General features: G+C 34.8%; 2 protein-coding genes across 7 annotated transcripts in view; one reads left to right on the top strand and one right to left on the bottom strand.

Moving 5' to 3' along the window:
* LOC120488261 (epidermal growth factor receptor) overlaps positions 1–7851 on the bottom strand; it is a 30235-nt gene extending 22384 nt beyond the window's left edge. Inside the window, exon 1 of the mRNA XM_039684897.2 lies at positions 7593–7851. Within this exon, the coding sequence (XP_039540831.2) occupies positions 7593–7704 (112 nt within the window). The 5' untranslated portion in view covers positions 7705–7851. The remainder of the gene's footprint in view (positions 1–7592) is intronic.
* The window catches only part of dnah5l (dynein, axonemal, heavy chain 5 like), a 63459-nt gene that overhangs the window by 7690 nt on the left and 31727 nt on the right, over positions 1–24042 (top strand). For 3 of the 6 annotated variants that reach the window (XM_089125891.1, XM_089125889.1, XM_039684896.2), the window contains 27 exons: positions 5688–5806; positions 10584–10765; positions 11368–11456; positions 11846–12034; positions 12122–12196; positions 13097–13171; positions 13463–13534; positions 13633–13734; positions 14218–14404; positions 14688–14853; positions 14965–15058; positions 16255–16353; positions 16497–16678; positions 16773–16892; positions 16981–17182; positions 17274–17369; positions 17506–17676; positions 17845–17934; positions 18058–18213; positions 18436–18575; positions 18807–18958; positions 19659–19866; positions 20223–20310; positions 20605–20725; positions 21668–21834; positions 22409–22501; positions 22656–22859. In XM_089125891.1, coding sequence (XP_088982017.1) covers positions 10597–10765; positions 11368–11456; positions 11846–12034; positions 12122–12196; positions 13097–13171; positions 13463–13534; positions 13633–13734; positions 14218–14404; positions 14688–14853; positions 14965–15058; positions 16255–16353; positions 16497–16678; positions 16773–16892; positions 16981–17182; positions 17274–17369; positions 17506–17676; positions 17845–17934; positions 18058–18213; positions 18436–18575; positions 18807–18958; positions 19659–19866; positions 20223–20310; positions 20605–20725; positions 21668–21834; positions 22409–22501; positions 22656–22859 — 3507 coding nt within the window. In that variant the 5' untranslated portion in view covers positions 5688–5806; positions 10584–10596. Of the gene's footprint in view, positions 1–5084; positions 5125–5687; positions 5807–10583; positions 10766–11367; positions 11457–11845; positions 12035–12121; positions 12197–13096; positions 13172–13462; positions 13535–13632; positions 13735–14217; positions 14405–14687; positions 14854–14964; positions 15059–16254; positions 16354–16496; positions 16679–16772; positions 16893–16980; positions 17183–17273; positions 17370–17505; positions 17677–17844; positions 17935–18057; positions 18214–18435; positions 18576–18806; positions 18959–19658; positions 19867–20222; positions 20311–20604; positions 20726–21667; positions 21835–22408; positions 22502–22655; positions 22860–24042 lie in introns of all 6 variants that reach the window. The other 3 variants (XM_089125890.1, XM_089125893.1, XM_089125892.1) reach the window with 3 other exon arrangements.

The raw sequence follows: 24042 nt of genomic DNA on the forward strand, positions 1-24042 counted from the left end.
TGCTTTAACTCAAGTGTTTTATCTTTTGCAATTGATGCAACGCATGCACAAGGGTTATCAAGACTCCATCAGTGCAAAGAAACAGAAGTCAAATAAATCAACCTGTCATTTCCTGACTGAAACAAAACCGCCTTTCATATTTTAGCCCCAAAATGTACACTATACTACTACGGAAGCGTATTGCATAAAAAAATCGACTCTGTTTTTTCTGAATTAATGAGTTCATTATCTCAGAATTACTGTTCGGTTTTTAGCCCTTGTTTGGGCTAAAAGTTTGGAGTCAAAATTTGGGCTAAGTTTGGGGTCAGTAAGATTTTTTTTGTTGTTTAAAGAAACTAATACTTTAAATGAGCATGGATGCGTAAAAGTTACCGTCAGCACATTTCTAAAGTTCAAATTTTTCTATTTGACATGAATGCTGTTCTTTTGTACTTTCTATTCATCGAAGACTGAAAAAAGTCTTACTAAATAAAAATATGAAGCAGCACAAATGATTTCAGAAACTTCTCTCACGCATGGCTGATCTACTTAAGTGCAGGGGTGCACAGGGTAGAAATAATGATGATAGATTAATTATGAGATAACCTGGGATCATCTCAAGGCTGTCAGCGCATATAATTTATTTTTACAAGGCCAGTTTTTCCCATGCTTTCCCATCCTTAATTTATTACCTACGGCTTTCTCTGCTCTATTTTTCTTATTCTTATGCTGCAATTTCTCACTGCTTATAATTGTATATGCTTTGGGTGACAGTAAAACATTGAGATGATGTATTTCCTTTGTTACCTTTTGAAACCACAGTTATTAAATATAATAGAGGCTGCTACTGTTTTACAAAAATAAAATCCGATGCTTCCGATATCTAGCACACTTAATCACGTTGAAAGTGTTTATATTCTCTTCTTCTTTCCCTATATTCTCTATAATTTCTTGGGCAGAATCTAGATTGTTGTGTCAGTGAGTGGTAGTCACACAGCTTATATTTAGTTATTTTGTTTAGTGTTTGGGCTACAAACTATATGCACTGTAACCTTGTTTTCTGACAGATGTCAGTGTATCTTGACTGAGTTTGATTGTGGGCATACTGGATACTGTTTGTAGAGTAAGTTTGCGTAAAAAGTATCGATCCATATGAGCACAAAAAGTCAACAGCATTTGTCATGACGCATCCTGTTTTCCATCTGATAGTCTTTCCAGGAATACACCTAAAGGGAAATCTTATTTCTGTGTTGGTACATGTATATTGGGAATATTCAAACCTTTTAGCCTGGAAACCCACATTTTCACATATCTTGAATTTTATATATTGAATGATTTCCAATTGGTTGATCTGAAGTTGGTGACAATAGTTATTTTGAATCTTCAAAAAAACATATTTTCCCCAAGTTGAGGCTCCAGTGTCTCATGCTTGTGTTTTACCGATTTTAAGACGCAAGATCTGATGCGATGACATCATAATAGAGGTATTTTACAGTACAAAATTGTTTAAATATTCTTGAAAAGCAATATAACTGGTTGTCAATTTGAAAGTAGCAGTTTCACATGATTGTGCTTCTTACATCTTCTGTTTTTCTTTACCGTGCGTGACAGTTCGCTGTTGTCACCCTAAATGAGAGACATGTGGACAAATACCTTCTAACTGAATTGCAGTAAATACAATTTCAGAGGGAAACAAAGACGTCTCACTCCATGGCTGTGTGCTTTTTATACAAAAACCGTCTGTCTAAATCAAATGAGTATCATATTGTCTATTTGTGACCTATCCATCAAAATTCAATATGATGAATTCAGCTCTTTGTCTATGGGGCAATTCGCTGACTGCAAAAGTAAAAACACGGCATGACCACTGCATTTGGTAAACAACATGAGACATGCATTTTAGTATATTAAAATATTTTGATGAAGAAGACACATATTAATGAAATGTAGCAGGTAAACACTTTATTTAGATATTCCACTTCATAAGTAACTTTGCAACTAGCAGTCATTATAGTATTAGTAGACTGTCTGCTGCTAACACTTTATTTTGTGCTTCCCAAAAGACATACTGACTATAAGTAACTCTGTAACTTCTGGTTCGTTTACACGACAACGATGTAAAATGGAAAAGTTGTTTTTTTTTTTTTGCACGTTGTCAACCCCCGTTTACACGTATCCACAAAAACGACTAAAAATGCTGTATTAAAGGAGTAGTTCACTTAAAAAAAAAAAAAAACTTTTGCTGATAATTTACTCACCCCCATGTCATCAAAGATGTCCATGTCATTCTTTCTTCAGTCGAAAAGAAATTAAGGTTTTTGATGAAAACATTCCAGGATTTTTCTCCATATAATGGACTTCAATGGGAACCAAACGGTTCAAGGTCCAAATGAGAGTTTCAGAGCAAACTGTTCAAAGGGCTTTAAACGATTCCAGACGATGAATAAGGGTCTTATCAAGGACTCTTCGAGTCATGACTCGAAAAAAGATTTTGATGAACGAGTTTGAACAGGAGAGTCACGAACGCTCATCACAGAACAGAGCAAGGTGAGTATTTGTGCTTATAAAACTTAAACTTTTTTATTTATTTTTTAAATGACAGATCGTTTCGCTAGATAAGACCCTTTTTCATCGTCTGGTGTCGTTTAAAGCCCTTTGAAGCTGCACTGAAACTCTCATTTGGACCTTGAACCGTTTGGTTCCCATTGAAGTCCATTATATGGAGAAAATCCTGGAATGCTTTCATCAAAATCCTTAATTTCTTTTCGACTGAAGAAAGAAAGACATTGACATCTTGGATGACATGGGGGTGAGTAAATTATCAGCAAAAGTTGTTTTAAAAGTGAACTACTCCTTGCCAGGCCAGTTAGTTGGTGACGTCACTTTGTAAAGAAACACTACTTGCCTATAGAAAGATGCGCATGATGTCACGGTTTCACAAATTCGCGTTTTTCTAGTTTTGGTTTCAAAAACTGGCAAAACTCGCTTTCAAAAGTTTGCCAGTTTTTGAAACCACAAAATGGCTTCGTTGTGTAAATGAACGAGGCAAACCAGGCAAACAAATGCTAATTTGAATGCTCCGAAAACAGCAGCACACCTCTCCTCAACAAGTCTCATGATTAAGCTTGATCTACATGGGCTGCTGTTTTCAAAATAAACACGCTTGAGTAAATCCTCAAGGCTATGGCCTTGGTTAATCGTGGTTTGTAAATTATAACATCTCATAATCCTCTTCTGCTCACCAAGGCTGCATTTATTTGATCAAAACAGTAATATTGTGAAATGTTATTACAATCTGTTTTCTCTCTTTTGATATACTTTAAAACAGCATTTATTCTTGTGATGTCTGAATTTTCGGAAATCAGAAAAATCAGAAATCATTCTAATATGCTGATTTGCAGCTTCGTATTTTTGTGGAAACCGTCATACATTTTTTCAGGATTATTTGATTAATAGAAAGAACAGCATTTGTTGAAAATAGAACAATGTAAAAGTCTTAAAGGTAACACTTCCAAAATCTCCGTGTAAACAATGAGTGATGTACACGCGTGAAAGATTACTTGCGCAGACCGAAGCGCCCTCAGATCACTTGGACGTGGCTGTGGTTACAAGAGGTAAAAAGGATATAAATACTGCTCGTTTTCTCACACAAACCACTCGTTTCGTGTCTTAGGCCGTCAATGTGTACTTACATTTACGAGTCATTAAATCATGTTTAATTTGGACTTCTCTGTGCATGCTCTTTGAGGTGGTGACCATAGACCTCCATTATATGACTGACAGACAAGAACGGTTTGACCTAAAAATATCAAAACTTAAACTACTGCGGAAACAAAGACACCTACACCTTGGATGCCCTTGAGGTAAACTAAAACATACCAAAAATTAATTTCAAAGTAAAATATCCCATTTAAGTGTGACTTTTAATGCATCCTTGCTGAATAAAAGTACTATTTTCTTTTAAAAAAATTAAACAGTAGAGTATGTACTTTATATATAAAGTGAATATCGAAAATAATTTCCCTGCTTTTCTGAACAGTGTTCATTCATTCATTCATTCTTTTTTAAAAAACAAATAACGTAGGCCAGTAGATAACCTCTACCCAAGACACACATTATTGACTAAATATACTGGCATCTCACAGACTATAATTGATTTTGCCCACATATTTTAAACGAGAATCAATGAAACATTTCATACCACTTAGCAGATCAATGAAATATGAGGTTTAAATGGATGACAAAAACTATTTTGACATTTTGAACAATAACAGATTGCAGTTATCTGTTCATTTACATTGATTACTTTACTTTCCATTCAATTTACCCTTGTAGCTGGTGGTCAGAGAGTGTGATGCAGGAGAACAGGAGTTCCAGTCTTTAGTAAATAACAGTGGCCATAGTGACCCTGGATATTTAAGAGTTTGCTAAGAATTTCAAGACAATTAGATTTAGAACAAATAGTGATGTCTAGACCAAATTACAGCATGAACACTGGGTAGAAGGAGGACACGAATATCTTTTAGAGATTAGCGCATTGGTTTGGACTAAGAAAGGGATGTGTATTTAGATCCTGTGTATTTATACCAGCTCACACTGTATGTGTCAGATGCATAATGACTGGATATTTCTGAATGTATCTAATTGTTGTTTTGCTTCCATTGCTTTAAACAAACTACATGAGAATATTAAAGGGATAGTTCACCACAAAATGAGAATACTGTCATCATTTACTCACCCTCAAGTTGCTCCAAACCTGTATGAATTTCTTGTATAAACACAAAAGAAGATACAAAGTAGTTTGAAGTACTGCATTTGAAATGCTGGGTTGTTTCAACCCAATTTTGGGTAATATATGGACAAACCCAGCCGTTGGGTAACATTTTTAAATAGCATTTTTAATCCAACGTTTAGGTTTGTCCATATTTGACCTAAAATTGAGTTAAAATAACCCAGCATTTTTTAGATGCTGGGTTGTTTTATGGTTTCTGTGTGTATATGGTTGATGGACCCCATTGACTTCCATAGTATGTAAAAAAACAAAAGTCAATGGGGTCCATCAACTATTTGTTTTCTGACATTCTTCAAAACATCTTTCATTTCAGCTGAAGAAAGAAATGCATACAGGTTTGGAGCAACGTGAGGGTGAGTACATGATGACCGTATTTTCACTTTAGGTAAACTATCCCTTTAATTACAAAAACAATTAAGATTAATCATGATTATTTTGGGCGATTACATTTTCCTTAAAGGAAACTTCCTTTTGTTTCTCAATGGAACCAGTTTTATGTTATTCATCACATGTTCAGTGCCAACTATGCATCTTGTACAAGTATTTGTTCTTAGCCAAAGTTATCTGATATCTAGTGCCGAGTATGTTTCTGGCCTTATAGTCTGCAGAAAACATTGCCAAATAAATGTTGTGACATAACTTTGTCAAACTCTGGGCCTGACTCTGCATGCCACAGATTGTGAATGATGAAATCCTCCATGCACAAATGCAAGATCAGATAACCCTATCACAATATCTAGCTTTGTTCCAAGTACATTTAAAAGGAAGCCTTCAGATTAATCTTAATAATCCACACCAACGCAAACCCGCATTCATGATTCACATGAATGGATGCTGTTCCCTTCCTGTTCATGCTTCAAATACATGTAATAAGCAATAAACCTTCTAACCTATTTTTCTCTTTTTTCTGCCATAGGCTGTGGGAATGAAACAAAGTATTGAGATGCCGTTGAGACAGCATCGACTGACAGGTTTTGCTGACACATGCATACCAAAGGTCCATCGCCAGAAGGCTTTCCACACCTAAATTGACAGGTCATTAAAGGCAAAGTATGTAATTTAACCAAAAAGACTTGCAAGAAATAATAAGTGTCTTCTCAACACTGCCATTGGTCACAAAACAGATAGTCCCGCATAAATCTCACTCTATTGGTGGAGACAATTTTGTATAGGGCTGATCAGGATGCTTAAACAAATACGGCAATGTTTTGATAGAGTGACAGTGTTTGCATTTCTCAGGAGAAAGTCTTTGCTGGGACAGGAGAAACGATTTTTAAAAGCGATAGTCAATAAAAAGGTGTGAATATTCATTATCTTTCTAAAAAAAAATGCAAAAAAAAAGCAGGTCATGTAAAATGATTCATTATAATATGTGCATCAACACTTTCTGTGTGATTTAATTGCAATACAATAAACAACAATGTATTGGATTTAAAGTATCTTCATTATGTGACTTTTCTAAGCTAACATTGTGAATAATAAGACCAATTAATAGTTAACATAGTTAATATCTCTTTAATTCAACCCTTTAATTAATTGATTTTTCCTAGAAAACATCATTAGGCCATGAATGACATGTGGCAAAAGTAAAATGAGAGAAGTTAGTATTTGTAATATTAGTTTTATACTTGCAACAGGAAGTGTAAAATAAAAATAAATAAAAACTATAGATTCATGAACAGTGCTTTTCCTCAGACAGTGGCACAAGTCTGCATAATGGTATTGTACAATTCAATGATCCAATGTTGTTAAGTTACCCTACATTTAGTTATTCAGTTTACCCTGCCGTCTTTAATAGAATCGCAGATGAAATCTGTGAACGTCTACGTCATTGCATTCTCTGCAGATGGTATGATCAGAATCTACACGCAGGCAACACGCAACCATTCTTTTGTGTATGAAAGGTGTGCTTCTTCAAATAACAACCGTTTGACAAGTGTATATCCATTTTGGAAAAAAGAAATAAAGCCAATAAGCCAATTTTAGAGCCAGACCTGTCCATTTTTACTTCTAAACACTGAATCAAAACCAGTTTTTTGCTTGGTCTGCTCTGGGACGGTGTTGGTAGCCCCCATCTGCTGTTAATTTCTCAACTGGCAAGAAAGCTCAAACAGCATGTTAAACACAGTCTGTTCGGGTAGAGACTGGACCACAAACAGAGGGCCCAGACCCCACTCAGTGGGGCAGCTGTCTAGCGATACCATCTGCTGGTGTTGAACTCTTGGCCCTCATCCTGTGGTCACCAGTCTCAAAAGTTCATCAAGTATTTTAAAATAAATTTCAGACGTAATTATTACACTTTTAGCAACGTGAAGGACTCCTTGACGTAGGGTCACTTGTTGGGGTTAAAGACAATCCTTCTGTTTGTGTTGTATAGATGATTAATAATGTCACCTCAGCTCTCTTATCTAACTAATGCTTTTCAGATCATTAGATTTTAATCATATTTTATACATATTCATATTGTACATTAACTATGTATCTATGAAACGTCATATAATAATTATGATATATAATGATATCTATCTCATCTCTCTTTTAAATAATCATTAGATTTTTATCATATTTTTATATGAACTATGATGTATGAAAGAATATAATTATTATATTATTATATTTGTACATAGTATCTATCTATCGATTTATCTATGTTATACACCTAAAAGTCAAAAGTGTGGGCACACTTGACTAAAATTAGCATATATCTTATTTTCTTCTCATATGTTTTAAAATACGTTATGTTTGTGTAGATAAGTAAACATAAATTAGTCAAATCTGCGACGTTTGTTAGTGAGAGAGTTAAAGTTAAAACTTCACTCACCTTTCCTCTCAGAAACGGAGCACCACACCGCACTTGTCAGCACAAGACAGACGATTCCCAATTCACGGAACAGAGACGGCTTCCTAAACCTCATGTTCAACAGTGGATTCATTCTAAAGCATGGTTTTTGTTTAGATATTCCCACGAACAGACAATATGTTGCTCGTAACAGAGATAGTTTTCCAGCGGCAGGTCCTGTTCAGCTCCTAAACGTGTCTGAGCGCTTATATCTACAGCTGTGACGTGACGCAGGCAGCTCACCTACTGCACGCGAGACGCGGTTACTGAACCATTGTGTGCGTGTGTGCGTGTGTAACAAATGTCCTCAAAAGGATAGTAATTTTGACTTTTTTGATTGTAGGTCCTCATGTGGAAAACAGCTTAAAGGAGTAGTTCACAAAAAAAAAAAAAAAACTTTTGCTGATAATTTACTCACCCCCACCATGTCATCCAAGATGTCCATGTCTTTCTTTCTTCAGTCGAAAGTTTTGATGAAAACATTCCAGGATTTTCTCCATATAATGGACTTCATTGGGAACCAAACGGTTCAAGGTCCAAATGAGAGTTTCAGTGCGGCTTCAAAGGGCTTTAAACGACACCAGACGATGAAAAAGGGTCTTATCTAGGACCTTTCGAGACGAGTCATGACTTGAAAAAAGATTCGTTCATTTTGATAAACGAGTTTGAACAGGAGAGTCACGAACGCTCATCACAGAACAGAGCAAGGTGAGCATTTGTGCTTATAAAACTTGAACTTTTTTTATTTATTTTTTAAATGGCCTATCGTTTCGCTAGATAAGACCCTTATTCATCGTCGGATGTCGTTTAAAGCCCTTTGAAGCTGCACAGAAACTCTCATTTGCACCTCGAACCGTTTGGTTCCCATTAAAGTCCATTATGTGAAAATCCTGGAATGTTTTAATCAAAACCTTTATTTCTTTTTCGACTGAAGAAATGCCCCAATTTTTTTGTGTGAATTATACACAAATTAGGGTAAAATTATGAGTTCTCCATACTGAATAAGAAGCTTCCATAGAAACTCTACGAGCAGTCTCATGTTTCCGCCACAGAATAAAAACAATTTTAAATAGGCTAGTGATTGCGAATTTTTATTAATTCGGACTTTTTTCTCGCAATTGCGAGTTTACATCTTGCAAATCTTTTTATCTCACCATTTCATGATATAAAGTCACAATTGCAAGTTATAAAGTCAGAAATGTGAAATATAAATTCAGAGAAAAAAGAATTGCGAGATGTAAACAAAGAAAAAAAGCCACCATTTTATTCTGTGGCAGAAACAAGCATGTTTCTCTCATCAAATTATTATTTATTTTGTTTGCCAGAGCCTGTTTATAAAAATGTGAAAATAAAATTGTACATGTAGTGAATGTAAAATATGCACCCAAAATTGTATCGTTGAAAACATAGCATTCAAAACCCCTCAAATACCATCAATTTAATAATGTATTATGAAACACGATATTGCATTTACTAAATGTTTATTGATTATATAGTGTTTTTTTTTTTAATTATTATTATTAATTAGGTAAAAAAAAATGCACAATTTATACAGTTAACTCTTTTTTTATTTCCGGGTTTCTCAGAGGAGGAAGTCGTCATAGTTTGGTAAACTTCGGTAAATCCATCTGAGAATATATAAAATCTATGAGGGTAACTTAATTGCTTGCATTGATGCAAAGGTAATGGGCTATATGCACGCATAAGTTCCGCATTTGACGTAAGGATGCTCGTCCATTTCCGGTTGTGTAGATTAAAGCGAAGGAAAACCGGAGAAAACGGGATTATGGCAGAGTCTTCAATATTTACTGTCCTCCCGTCTTTGAAACGAAACGTACATACGTTTAGATGCAATTTTATATATAGTTATGTTTATTTAATATAATTTTAAAAAGAAGCATAAACACAACGAGGGGTGTCTGTTTTATCTGTTTTTGTGACTAACGTTTCATTAGTATAATAACCATGGAGTATAAAATTCAATATAAATTCTCGGTATTGCATTGGACTCTATGATCGGCGGAAGTTATCGAGCATCCCTAATGCTTTACCGGAAATAACGCCGTGCATAGAGCCCATATAGTACAGTAGCCTATAAATGTTCATACGTTTTAGACAAAAAAAAAAAATAGCAAAAACTTGTTGATGACCATTTAAACACCTCAAAGTCTGTGAAAACTGAAAAGGGTCCAAATGTATGTTAAACAGGCTCATGTTGTTTCTATTTGTTCTCGTCTCATGCACGCGCGTCAGTCGCTATAGTAACAATAAACTTTGCCTCAGGCTTTCAGTTTGTTCTCTCAGATTTGACCATAGACAGGATCTGGCCACCCTCGGGCAAGGTGAGTGCTCTAAATTAGTAGCAAAGGGAAAATAATATAGTGATTTATTATATATGTGTGTTCAAAGGTAACTTTAAAGTTAATTTATTCCACTAATTGTACAAAAATAACTTTTAAAACATTCGATAGTTTAACTTAACCGTAACGTTAAGGGGGTCGCACACCGCACGAGAAGCGCAGCACCGCGTCGCGCAGCACTACGTCACGTCTTTAAAATTCGAATACGAACACATTATTCTCTAGTGTACACACACCGGCGGCGTCATTCGCCTATGATGACCAGAAATCCCCAAAAGTCCCATAAACTTTGCAGCTGACCAAGATCTTTCACCAAACTTGGGATAGCTTTTTAGTTTTACCTGATAGAAGTATCCTACAATTATAAATTAATTGGAAGTAGTACATTTTTCGTTTATGGCATGATTCCCAAAGAAGTCCCATTGATTAACACTAAATGTTCGTTATGTCCATTATGTCAAACACCAGCTGACAAACGGTTCTAAATTTAAACGAAGAAATTAACTGTAGTTTCCATATGACATCACATGATTCCATTCTTTTTAAATATTCTGAAAGTGTCCTTGAATGATGAATGAAGATTCTTTTGAATTTCCTCACTTTTAACTCCTAGGAGAAAACAAAAAATGTCGGAAATTGAAGTATCTGATCCTGGGTCAGATGTACCCGGTGTATCCCAAGAGGAGAAACACACTATGTCAACTCATGAAAAAGAGAATGATGATATAGCAAACCCACTCTCATCCTCACATCTGGACCTAGAAGTAAAACCACCTCTAACCACCATAAAAAGGGGTATGATTAATTATTTATTTAATATGTAGACAGTTTACAATGACTTGTCTTTATGTATTGAAATAGGATTCTTAAGGTGACCCTACACAAAACGTTTTTGACAAATGTTGCCAGGCAGTGTTTCAGAGTGATGTTGCTTTGGCACTTTCCCATTGAGAATGGGCAACAAATTTCTATCTAGATAGCCTACTTTAGATCAATCGTGGGCCCAGTGTCTGACCTGGTTGCCCGTTGACGGCAACATTACCCAGCAACATTGTTCAAAAAGTTTCCCTGTGTAAAACTTCACCTTAAGCATTGTTTATATTATTGGTAACATTTTACAATAAGGTTTCACTTGTTAACATCGGTTAACTACATAAGTTAACATGATGCAACAATAAAAATAATTTTATTTATAAAATTATAGCCTATCTGTGAATATTATTTAATGGACCTAAGCTAACAAGAACAATGAACGGCCGTAGTTTTATCAACTACCGTAATGTTGACAGAAATGAATAAATACTGTAACAAATACAGAACATTGTTCATTGTAAGTTAATATTAGTAATGCATTAACTAATGGGACCTTATTGTAAAGAGTTACCATATTATTGTAGGTGGTGGTAGACGCAGAAGAATTGGAATGCAAATGGATAAAAACATCAATCAACCACCAGCTGCTATATCACCCACGGTCAGCACCGCTGTGAGTAATTATCTTTATTTTATTTTATATTTTTGATGTGTTAATTATAGTCTGGCATTCCACACTTTTGCCTGTCAACAAAACTAGGTTATTAATAATTGTTTTATTTATTTAGTTAAATTGAACTGAACATACTGTGTGCATATCAATTAATTAATAGGGGCTTTCACACCGGGTAGTTATAGGAGCTCAGCTCATATATATATATATATATATATATATATATATATATATACATGTTCACACAGCTTTTTGATAATGGTGGGTGCCACTGTTTCACGTGGCATGCGCTCGGCCAATCAATGTACACTTATGTCACTGGTAGTTTCAATAGTGCTGGGTTAGACCCTACCCTTCAAATAAGCTGACTTGGCTTGCCCTTCTCTCAGGTGTCGGGGAAGCGCTCTGGGTTACTGTTAAATGAAGCCCAGAAGGATAAAGGTAAACACATCAAAGCCTTCAAAGATGAGCGCAGAGCAGCTCTTGATGGCCGGCACAGGTACCTTATCTCAATCATTGCAGAGGTGATTAGCCTGGGCGAAATTGATGTCGAGGAGGCTATCATCTCAGATAATCAGGTGTGTAAAATATGACACGATTGACATGCCCAAAATCATAGAATATTGTGACTGCCACATATAAATGTGTGTATGTGTATTCTACAGTTCAACATGATTGAGAAATTCTTCTCGGCAAATGGTTCAAAGAGTCTGATGTTCTCCTACCAAGTCAAAGGATCGGTAAAACACAACTTGATAGTGACTTTGAAATATCCCTCAGGTGCTCTTCGGTCATTTATGACTGGAAAATTTTCTGTTTTGAATTTCTAAAAATCACAGCTTCTTCGGAATGTTACGAAACTTGGTGACTTTTATGGCATTATGTATGTGAACACACACAAAAAAAATGTAGGTCATGATCTGAGCATGCTAAGTAGTCTTAAAAAAATAGTCACACTTGTGGTCTTTGGTCAAAAATGACCCCCATAGGAAATTAATGGGAAATTGACAAACAAAAATTCAAATTTTTTTTATTTATTTATTTTTTTTTACATTTTTTTATAAGAAAGTTTTTGATATTGTTTCAACTATATATTCAAATTCACCACCACCACCACCAAAAAAAAAAAAAAATGTGTTCATAAACATCTGGGGAATTCACATGCCTCTCCATAGAGAGCTGTACATGCCATCTAGTGGTTACACCATGATTCTACGCTTTTTCTCTATACTGTAACCAGATGGTGCTAATTTTCTTCAAAAAATGTTTTGTTTCTGAAGGCGTAGACTCTATATTAAACTAAAATACTGCATTAATATTTAAAAAAAAAAAATATATATATATATATATAGAAAATATATATATTTTTTCATGGCAAAAATAGAACATAAATAATGCATAAATATTAATATATTCAATCAAATTGTCTCAAAATACTAAATTAAAAAGAATAAATATTATAGAACAAAAATAAATTGCATTGGTTATGCTGGGATGGAGAAAGTTTCATTTTTAGGTGTCCGGTCACTTTTGACCGGGAAGATAACAAGTGTGACTCCGAACCGAAGAGCACCTGAGGGATATCCTTTAAAGCATCTGCCCACCATGATACTAACAAGCCTGCCTGCATTTCTCTATAGGCCCATTCTTTTATTGATCCCTCAAATGTAGCCATTGGACAGAAGAAACTGTTAATCAACACAGGCACTACTGAGGTACAACAACACTTGTACATTGTAGGGCCTTGGTGACCCTAAGAGACTTCGTAAGATATATACCATTCTATTTAGATTTTTTTTATACATTCTATACAGTATGTGTACAGGCACAACAAGACCAGTCAGAAAGACAAGTTGTTCTAGTGGGACTGTCCCTGCAATTAATGCTGTTTAAGTAGCTTTGGATGGACAGCATGCCCTAAATGACGAGTGACTAAGTAACTATGTATGCATGTTGCTAAGTAGAAAAACAATGAACCTGGGCTAATCTTCACTCACTGATTGCAGGGTCTTACCGGGCAGTGTTTGTTTTTCATGAGAATCACGGACAAGGCCATAACAACTACAAACATATCACAGGTCAGTGTGGGAGTTGGTTTGTTGTTTTTTTCGAGTGTAACTTGGCCTGTTGGTTATTGTCTGTCATTCATCCGATTGCCTTATGTCATTCTCTGCAGGAGGTGAATTTTGGAAAACTTGACTGCTTAGCGACAAGTGTCCATCAACGTTTGGATTTTCTCTTTACTCAAGCCATGAACCAAGCCTATAAGTCGCAAGAGGTATGATGAATGATGCTTGGATGCCTGTATAGAAATTTACCTGCTTTCTTTGTCGGACCAAAGGCTAATATAAAAAGTAAACCTTTGAATAAATATTAAATAATTGTTTACATTAAAAAATAATTTTTGGTTATTTATTTAAGCAAGGACAGTTTTTAAGGGTCTGGTGTACTGGAAAACTGGATTTTCTGTTTTTTTTTTTTTTTTTTTAATCTTCTCTTCCTGGAAAATGGAAACATTTTGAAGACCTGTCTTCTCCACAGAGGCCTATACAAATTAGGCTTTCAAGAATGAAAATGTCTATTTCCCCTTATTCATAAATACCAGTTTTCTATTTTAAATTTCATAAATTTCAATATTCAGTATACATTTTTGGTGTATACTGTATAGCATTTATATACATAATTAAATTTACAGAATACTCCAGACTGGGACTACAGAACTGAACCAAAACACATGACATTAATCCAACCTTTCCTTTAGGATTGGGGAGCTATAAAAGGTGGCCAAACGGGCCCAGATGTGCAAGACCACCTGAGATCTGTGGATAAGTTCACCTGTAACCTCTCTTTAGTGACGAGGAGCATGGAGGAAAAGTTTAAGCTTCATAACATCCCATCGGCCCCTGATCTGAGTCACATACAGAATGCCGAAGACTATATTGATGCAGGTAAAGGCTCAAATATTGGGTAAAAGTAATAATGTTTATGTGAAGCAGAGGGTTTAACACTCGTTATTAAAATGCCAAATGATAACACAGTTACATAGCAATTCTCCCAAGGCCACATTTTTGGTGCACTTAAAATAACATTTTCCCTTTAAAAATACATAGTACACTCACAAATATTGGGTAAAACAGATGGCAAAATCTTTTCCACACATTTGTGAAAATTACAAGCTAGCCCCAAACCTTAATTGTTGTATTCTTCTACTTTTTTATTTTGGGCTCTAAGCTAAAAACTTTGAGCTGGTAGAAGTTCTAGAAACAGTGCTGTTACACTGGGCCAAGCAGATTGAACAAGTGCTTACAGAGAGTGAACGCATTAGGAAAGAATCGGATGATATTGGACCCTCAGCAGAGCTGGCACACTGGAAGTACAGAATGGTCACCTTCAGCAGGTCTTTGTCTTTATCTTCAGTAATAGCATGCAAGATTGGTATATAATTTAGTACTTATCCATCTATATGTATATTTATTAGATTTACTGTGTATTCATGATTTTTTTTCAGCCTCATGGATGAAATCAAGGACCCTTATGTGAAGATGGTCATTGGTATATTGCAGACCACCAAGTCCAAGACATTGAGTAAATGGAAAGAACTGGTTAGTGGATGTTATGTTTTGCTTTGCTTTTTTTTATACATTTTAATAAATAGCTATTACTTGAATAATTTACATATTTTAAAATAAAAAGGAAAAAGAAAGTACTTGTGAAAATGCTGTCTATTTTAAAGTCATTTACATTCGTTGCGTTCAGATTTTCTTCCAAATTCTCACTGTACTAAACAAATCCCACTCTCATTACTCTGCTACTGGAATGAAAATGATCCTGTTTGGTTATAAGGATTTTTGTTTTTAAATTAATATTAATTAACATAAATTGTGATTCAACAATAAATACAATGAATTTTAGAACTGTTGTACATTTAACCCTCTGATGGTCTTCCTTTATGAGTCACGTACTGGGACTTCCCAGTCAGAAGTGACCGGAGGCCTAAAAATGAAACTTCTTCCATCCCAGTAAAACCAATGCAATTTATTTTTGTTCTATAATATTTATTCTTTTTAATTTAGTATTTTGAGACAATTTGATTGAATTTATTAATATTTATGGTCTATTTGTCCAATGGATATATATATATATATATATATATATATATATATATATATATATTTCTATTTGTTCAATGGATATATATTATTTAAAAAAAATATTAATGCAGTATTTTTGTTTAATATAGAGTCTATCCTTCAGAAAAAAATATTGTTTGAAAAAAAATAGCACCATCTGGTTACAGTATAGAGAAAAAGCGTAGAATCATGGTGTACCCACTAAATGGCATGTACAGCTCTCTATGGAGAGGCATGAGAATTCCCCAGCTGTTTATAAACACTTTTTTTTTTTGGTGGATTTGATTATATAATTGAAACAATCTCAAAAACTATTTTTTATTTAAAAAATTGTAAAAAAAATAAAAAAAATAAATTGTGAATTTTTTTTTATTTTTTTATTTCCCGTTCATTTGCTATGGGTCGGTCATTTCTGACCGAAGACCACGAGTGTGACTATTTTTTTTTACGACCACTTGGCATGCTCGGATCATGACCTCAATTTTTTTTTTTTTTTTGTATTCACATATACCAAATGCCAAAAAAGTCACCAAGTATCATAACCTTCCGATGAAGGTGTGACTTTTAATAATTCAAAACAGAAAATTATTCGGTCAGAAGTCACCGAGGACCATCAGAGGGTTAATAACTGATTTACATGTTTGTATTGTGCTGTTTTCTATCTATAGGATGCAAATATTACAGTTGTGACCAATGAGGCTAAAAATAATGTGAAATATCTATCCACTCTGGACAAGTTCTTTGAACTTTTGGAAAGAAGCACTCCAGTAAGCTCCAACATTTTATACATTCTTCAGGATAACAATTATATAACCAAGAGTGTCATTAATGGGACGGGTCACAATTTTAAGTTGCAATGCATTATTTCAGTTATACTGTATATTTACTGAGTATTTTTACTCTGTTTCAGACTACCATGCTGAAACACATTCCTAAACTGATGAACAGCATATACATGATTCAGAGTGTGTCTCAATATTACAACACCTCAGAACACATGACATCGCTTTTTGTGAAGGTCACTAATCAAATGGTGACAACCAGCAAGGCTTATCTCTGTCAAGGGGTGACTAAAGTCTGGGACTTTGACAGGTTAGACGTAAAATGCTGCTAAAGTTTTTTAAAACTGTGTCTCTAAGTTTGAATACACTGTAGATAAAATACATTGGTCTGTATTCCCGTTTAGAAAGGAACTGCTCAAGAGGATGAAAGAATGTATTCAGTTGAACCAAGAGTACCAGCAATGCTTCCACCAAATGAAAAAAAATATACAACAGAACCCTCTTGAACAGAAATTTGAATTGAGGTCGGTAAACCACAGCTTTAAAGTCACCTTGAAATCAAAATGACACTATTTCGTTTTTTAACTCGTCTCTGCTGTGTCACGCCAACAGTGAAAATTACATCTTCGGAAAGTTTGACACATTCTGCAGACGTCTGGAGAAGATCACAGACATGGCCACAACTCTTGAAGATTTCTCAGCCCTGCAGTTTATGAAAGTTGAAGGTGTCGAGAAAATATCCATGCGCTACCAAACGATTGTGTCCACCATCAAATCCAAGACCTACAATGTGCTTGACCATCGCAAATTAGAAGTAAGATCTCTCATTACTGTATATTCTTTGATTTAGTCTTATGTTTTTTTTTAGACATGAACCATCTCTCATGACATTATGTTTCTTTTAGTTTGACAATGACTACACTGAGTTCAGAAATCAAATCCAGGGCTTGTATCAGTCTCTAGATGCACTAATTGACACTTGGCTTCAACGACCTCTCACTGTAAGGCCATTTTAGTTATATTATTAATTGAACAATTGATTTGAATGACTGAATCATTCATTATAACACAGGATCAATATATTGTGTAAATATATTCCTCCTACACTAAAAGTAAATGTATTTACTGTACCAACAGACTGAGCAGGTCCTTGACCTGTTGTCCAAATTTGAGAACGGTGTGGGCAGACAAATGGACCTCGACCAGAAGTATATGGTAGTTCTGCAACGGTACGAAGATGACCTTGAGTATGTACGCAAATGCTACCAAAGAGAGAAGGACAATCCAAATTATTTCCAGCTGACCCCTGTAAGTTCCCTGTTGAGTGATTAGCAAACTCTTCAGCGCTCATTTATATTTAAATCGTTTAATAAACAATAAAAACAACTTATTTTACATGTATGCAGAGTATACAACACAAGAAAGCAGTGTCACTGGGACTAAAACATTAATAGTGTTTTACATTTTCTGTTGCAGCTGGCTAGGAAAATTGCATGGTCACAACATCTGTTTAGAAAGATTGATTTGCCAATGCAAATCCTAAAAGACAAATTGCACATTATGCAGGTAATTTCCAAAGACAAGATTGTCAATAGATGAACACAGTTTATTTTCGTTTTGATGTAGTTTGTGTTTGATGAAAAAAAAAAGATATTTCGAGATACTCAATGTTTTTGTCTTGACCTTTAGACGGCAAACAGGAGGAAGATTATTCGAGCGTACAACAGACTTGCTGCCGTACTCCTGGAGTATGAAATGATACATCACAGAGCTTGGACTGAAGGTGTAGATCGTGTACTACATGGTCTCAATGCTTCATTGCTGACCATACACCCAGAAACTAAGGTTTGCATCTACTTTTCATTACAAGTTTATCAATTCAAGACATTATTATTTGGCAAAATGTATCAGTACTGTGAATGTATTCAGCTTAATTCAATGTTTTTTTGTTTTTGAAAGCAATGAAATCAACTGCAAATTACAATTTTTAACCTGTTATTATACAGTATACAAAACCCAAACTGTACACTTTAACTCCTTAATTAACTGAAACATTATTTGTGACAGGAGTTCTTTGTGAATCTTGACCCTCTGGTCCTGGAGGTATTGCAAGAGGCAAATAGCATGTATCAAAAGGGTGCAGATGTACCCGATGTTATCCACAACATGGCTACCAAACAACCTCAGCTGAAGGAGTATTGTGAGAAGTGAGTGCATTAAAGACATTGCACTAAAATAATCACCTTAAAGGAGCACTATATACTGTATGTTGCATGTATACTGTGTACTTTATGAAGAGTTCCTGATTGAGAGGCATCACATATGGTTTTGGGATAAAGCTACTGTAAAAAAAAAATCAAATAAGTATAAATTATTGTTCTGATTTAAAATGTAAACTATACTTTTATTAACATGAAGTGGAATTTCACTGGTTTCAGATTACAGGGTATGCTGAGAGACTTTAACACAGCAGTCAGCAGGATACCCAGCGTGCTAAAATCCCCGATGCAGCCCTTTATCGGATCTGTGAAGACTGCCCTCTACCCTGGACTGACCTTTCTCTCATGGACTTCCCTCAATATCGACCACTGTAAAACATCTATTATATGAATAAATTACATTTGATCTGTTCAATTTTAGTTCAGAGTTGTTGCCCTAAAACCTTTCATCATCCATGCTATTTTTAGTATGCAAAATGTTTACAGAGGCCCCAAAAAGTATTTGAACAATTTGAAAAATATTTGAATTTCATTGCGTTAGATAAAAAAATATCAATATCACTCCCCATAATAATCAAACATTGCATTTATAAAATGAGATTAAGTACACATTGACCCAGAGTGTATTAACCTGCATTATGAAAAGTCAAGCACTAGATGCAGACATATTATATACACATTATGAGGTTAAAGGCATGTTCACACCAAGAACGATAACTATAAAGATAAATATATTAGTGTCCACACCAGCAGAAGATATCGTTCTGTTTATTGAAAGGGCATGCTTGTCTGTCACTTTAAATGCTCAAGCTCCTTGCTGCAAGATGGATTCTGATTGGCTGTCAATGGTTTTATCTTTGGATAAAAGTGATTCCAATTAAATTGTTTCTCTGTGCTGGTTTTGTTATAGATACTTATAGATATACTCTGCTGCTCTTTAATATTGAGGTTGATTTTTAAAACTACCGGTATATCTTTATAGTTATCATCCCTGGTGTGAATCCTAATATATCAAGACTTGTATGGCTTATTATCTTATGTATGTATTAATTCTTTTCTCTAATGTTTCAGTCATAGGCTGTGTGTACAAGGCACTGCAAGAGCTGGAACAAGTAGTGAAAGTTGCTACGGATATTCTAGATTGTCGAATTGAAAGCGTCTTAAAATCCATGTGTTCCACTCATCTGATTACACTGCCCAATGACGAGCCAGTTACACCCGAGACATTCCTCGCCAATGCAGAGACCACCGTCAGCACTGCGAGGGAAATGCTGAAAAAGTGAGTGACGCTTTTAAAATCTATTGGTGGAAAAAGTCGTATTTAATTTGACGAGAAAACAAAACAAAGCAAAGCTGCGAGGGCTATAAATACAGACAGTTCAAAACGTTCCTCTGACTTAAGGTCTGGGTTTATGTCTTTTACGCATATTCTGTTTAAAGGGTGATTTTTCAATGTTTCCTCTACTAAGCGAACAGCTAAATAGGCATAAAAGTCTAAAAGACCTTGAACAGAACATACTTATATTCCTCAAAGCCTTGGTTTCATGCATGTCTAATTAAATTGGAAATCCTGACTGACGTTCATAGTTAAATGTGATTTTAAATAATTTGAGGATTCCTTTGTTTTCATTCAAGTTCAAGCCAGCAGGTGGAGGACTCAATTTTGGAGATGGTTTGGGAACTGAATACATTGCTGAAACCCTCAGAAAGAGTCAATTTGGAGGTACTATTTACTGTTTATTATTGTATATAATATAATCTAAAATACTTTTTAGCACTTGAATAGGCAATTTGTTGCTCATTAAGGCCAAATCACATTGCACTGACAGGCGGCAACAGACACTTTCAGGCCGGGTTTTAGATCCGAAGTAGAGTGACATGCTGTAATCTGGTAACTTTCGACGCTGTATCTGTATCTGTCGGTGCAGAGTGATTTGGCCCTTATAATGTGTTATTTTTCTGTTATAAACTCAAATACAACATGCTGTAAGTAGAAAATCTTAATGTGTATGTTCAGAACTACCAATGTCTGCATCCTGATGCTAAGCAGAGGACACGTTGTCTACACTGTCTGCCTTGTACTTTCTACATCATGATAGGACATATGTGTCAGAGGAACACAGACGCTCTTGTCAAAGGTATACATGCATTATGGAATCATGCATCATCTCAAAACGAGTCACATATTAATGTTTTTGATAACACTTTAGAATACGGTTCCTTCGTTAATGAAAAACTACACAAGAACTAATGAGTAACACAATATTAACAATCTAGTAACTATTATTAACTAACAAGAAACTCTGATTAACGAACTAGTAAGTAATAGCGCACAGACGAAAGTGGTAGTTCACTATTTAGTAATCAATATCTACAATTTTTTTAATACCTCCCAGAGAACTACTGAAAAATGTATTAATAATCTAGTAACTACTATTAACTAAAAGAAACTCTTATTAACGAATTAGTAAGTAATAGCTCACAGATGAAAGTGTTACTAGATACTTCTGCGGGAATTACTAATTATTTGGATCCGTATTATAAAGTGAAGATCATAGGAAAAAACTAGTAATTACTGAAGTGTTGCTAAAGACATTTTCTAAAAGTTACTAAAGTTCACCAAAAAATCTCAAACATTTGCATAAATCATGACTAGATCATGTAGTAACACTTGAGTAATTACTAGTTAGTTCCAATGATCTTCACTTTATAATACGAATCCAAATAATTAGTAATTCCCACAGAAGTATCTAGTAACACTTTCATCTGTGAGCTATTACTTACTAATTCGTTAATAAGAGTTTCTTTTAGTTAATAGTAGTTACTAGATTATTAATAAATTTTCCAGTAGTTCTCTGGGAAGTATTAAAAAAATAGTAGTTATTGATTACTTAATAGTGAACTACCTCTTTCGTCTGTGCGCTATTACTTACTAGTTCGTTAATCAGAGTTTCTTGTTAGTTAATAATAGTTACTAGATTGTTAATATTGTGTTACTCATTAGTTCTTGTGTAGTTATTCATTAACGAAGGAACCGTATTCTAAAGTGTTACCATGTTTTTATGTTTTTCTTTTGAAAGCTACCAAACGCACTCTGGATGCTCTGCGACGTCGGCTGCTTGGTGTGAGATCCACACAACTTTCTTCATCTCAAAGAGAAGCTACCCCTCAGTTTCCTTTTTTAAGGGCTTCAGTTGAGTTGGCCACTCCCAAAATCGTCGTCAGACCAAGTTTAGAGCACATACAGGTGAAAACAGCAAGGAGCTATCAAAATATAAAGTATTGTTACACTTCTGTACAACATTTTGGGGTCAGTTTTGAAGGGGACATTTTTTGAAGGAAATTAGTGTTTTTCTTCAGAATTAAGCAGGATCTTCAGATGCATTAAACTGATTAAAAGTGATGGTAAATATGTTTAGGTTTTACATTTCTTTTTAAGATAATACTTATTTTTTAACTTTCTATTGATCAAAGATGAAATCCTGATTTTTTTTTTTATCAGTTTCCACAAAAATATGAAGTAGCTCAACTGTTTTCAACATTTGTAATAATAAGAAATGTTTCATGAGCACAAATCAGCATGTTAAAATGATTTCTGAAAGATCATGTGACACTGAAGACTTGATCTTACTGACTCCAAACCTTTGAACCTATAGTGTGTGTTCAGTATATACATAAAACACAAACATAATAATAAGGTTTTGTTGGATTGATACTCTTAGTGTGTTTTTATAAACCTTCATAAATGCACATACATTTAAATGACTTAAGTTTGACTTAATAATTCAACTTTTGACTTCTCACTTGTCCTTGTTGTGCAGGGTATTCTCAATAAAGCAGTGAACATGGTGCTTTCAATGGCAAAGGATATTCCTCTCTGGAAAATTTCCAACATCCAATGGGAACAATGGGAGGTACTGAACATTGCCTCATTGACTTTCATCACTGTACATTTGATTTTTGCTTGATTTTTCTCCCAAAATTCTCATGTGGTAATCAATTGCATGCCACAGATGCTTTATGAACTTTATCAGAGGTTAGTTGACTAGAAGTCTTGTGAATCCACAGACGGAGCAGCTAGCTTTGCGGGAGAATAAAGATGAGACTCTGGTGTCTAAACCACTCACGCTGAGGTCTCTGGACAGACAGGTGATAGAACATAAGGATGTGAACAAGGCTCTGGCTCAGCTTGTCCCTGTGGTGTCCTCCCTCAAAGTAGATGCTGGGGATATCCTTCAAGGGTTGTCTCAATTTTCAGCCCTGTGGAACCAGGTACTTAGAAAAAGGATGGTGATTTGAGGTGATTTGTTGTGCCTCCTCATTTTCCTGAAGTTTCACTTTGCTAATTTCTCTGTTATTTAACTGTCAGTGTTTTTTTTTTAAGTTTTATAGTCCTAAAACATGCCACATGTGTGTGTGAACTACAAAATCTTTTTTTAGAGTATGTCCATGTCATATTTTACCCCCAAAATTAATTAAAAATATTGAAGCCTGTTTTAAACTGGAGGACCATGAGGATTACTAAATTCTCATTACAGTAAATGCATGTGAATGTTTCATGTGTTTAATGAGTTGTGAGTTTTCCTCGTTACATTTTCATTGAGGATTTTCATTAAAATATTTTAATAAAATATAATTAAACTTCAAATAAGTCAAAATTACGGGCAGCACGATAAATACAATCATGCTGCATGAACACTCTAACATTAAAATAGTGTTATTAGAATGTGATTGTCAAGAATCTTGCACCACACATGTACAAAACAGAGAAACACTCTGATACACTTTATAGTATGCTATTAACAAGCAGTGGTGGAGGAAGTACTGAATCTCAGTACTTAAGTAAAAGTACAAATACCCAGATAAATATTTACTTTAGTAAAAGTAGAAGTAACACAATGACAACCATACTTAAGTAAAAAGTAAAAAGTACTTTATTTTAAATGTACTTTAAGTATTAAAAGTAAAAGTACTTGCATAACAATTTATTATCTTAATGTCTATTTTCTAATGATTAATAAAACATTTAATTCTAACTCATTCAACCTAATAGCCTACTCCTATATTGATGTTCAATAATGATGGAAAAAAATGTCACCATTTCTGAAACAAGCTTGCAATTAGGCAATATACACATCATGCTTATCCTTACTATATAATAACTAGCCTATGTTTGGGAGTAAACGAGATTAATTCATGGTGTAATAATGAACCTCTTGGCTTGCCATAATCCTAACCAAACCAAACATATACTACACACGGTGTGTTTCCTATGCACGTAAAAACAAATTTTCGCGTATGAGTTGCACGATAAACACACTGCGTGTGAGACGCATTTAGTGTGACCGGGTTGATATACTGCATCTATGGCAACCAAACGTCACTGGTGAGACAAACGTGCAACAAACGGACGGTCAGATTACGTTTTGGCAGGGGGAAAACTGATCAGAAAATG

This window comes from Pimephales promelas, chromosome 22 (assembly GCF_988280905.1).
Source record: "Pimephales promelas chromosome 22, fPimPro1.hap1.1, whole genome shotgun sequence".
NCBI lineage: Eukaryota > Metazoa > Chordata > Actinopteri > Cypriniformes > Leuciscidae > Pimephales > Pimephales promelas.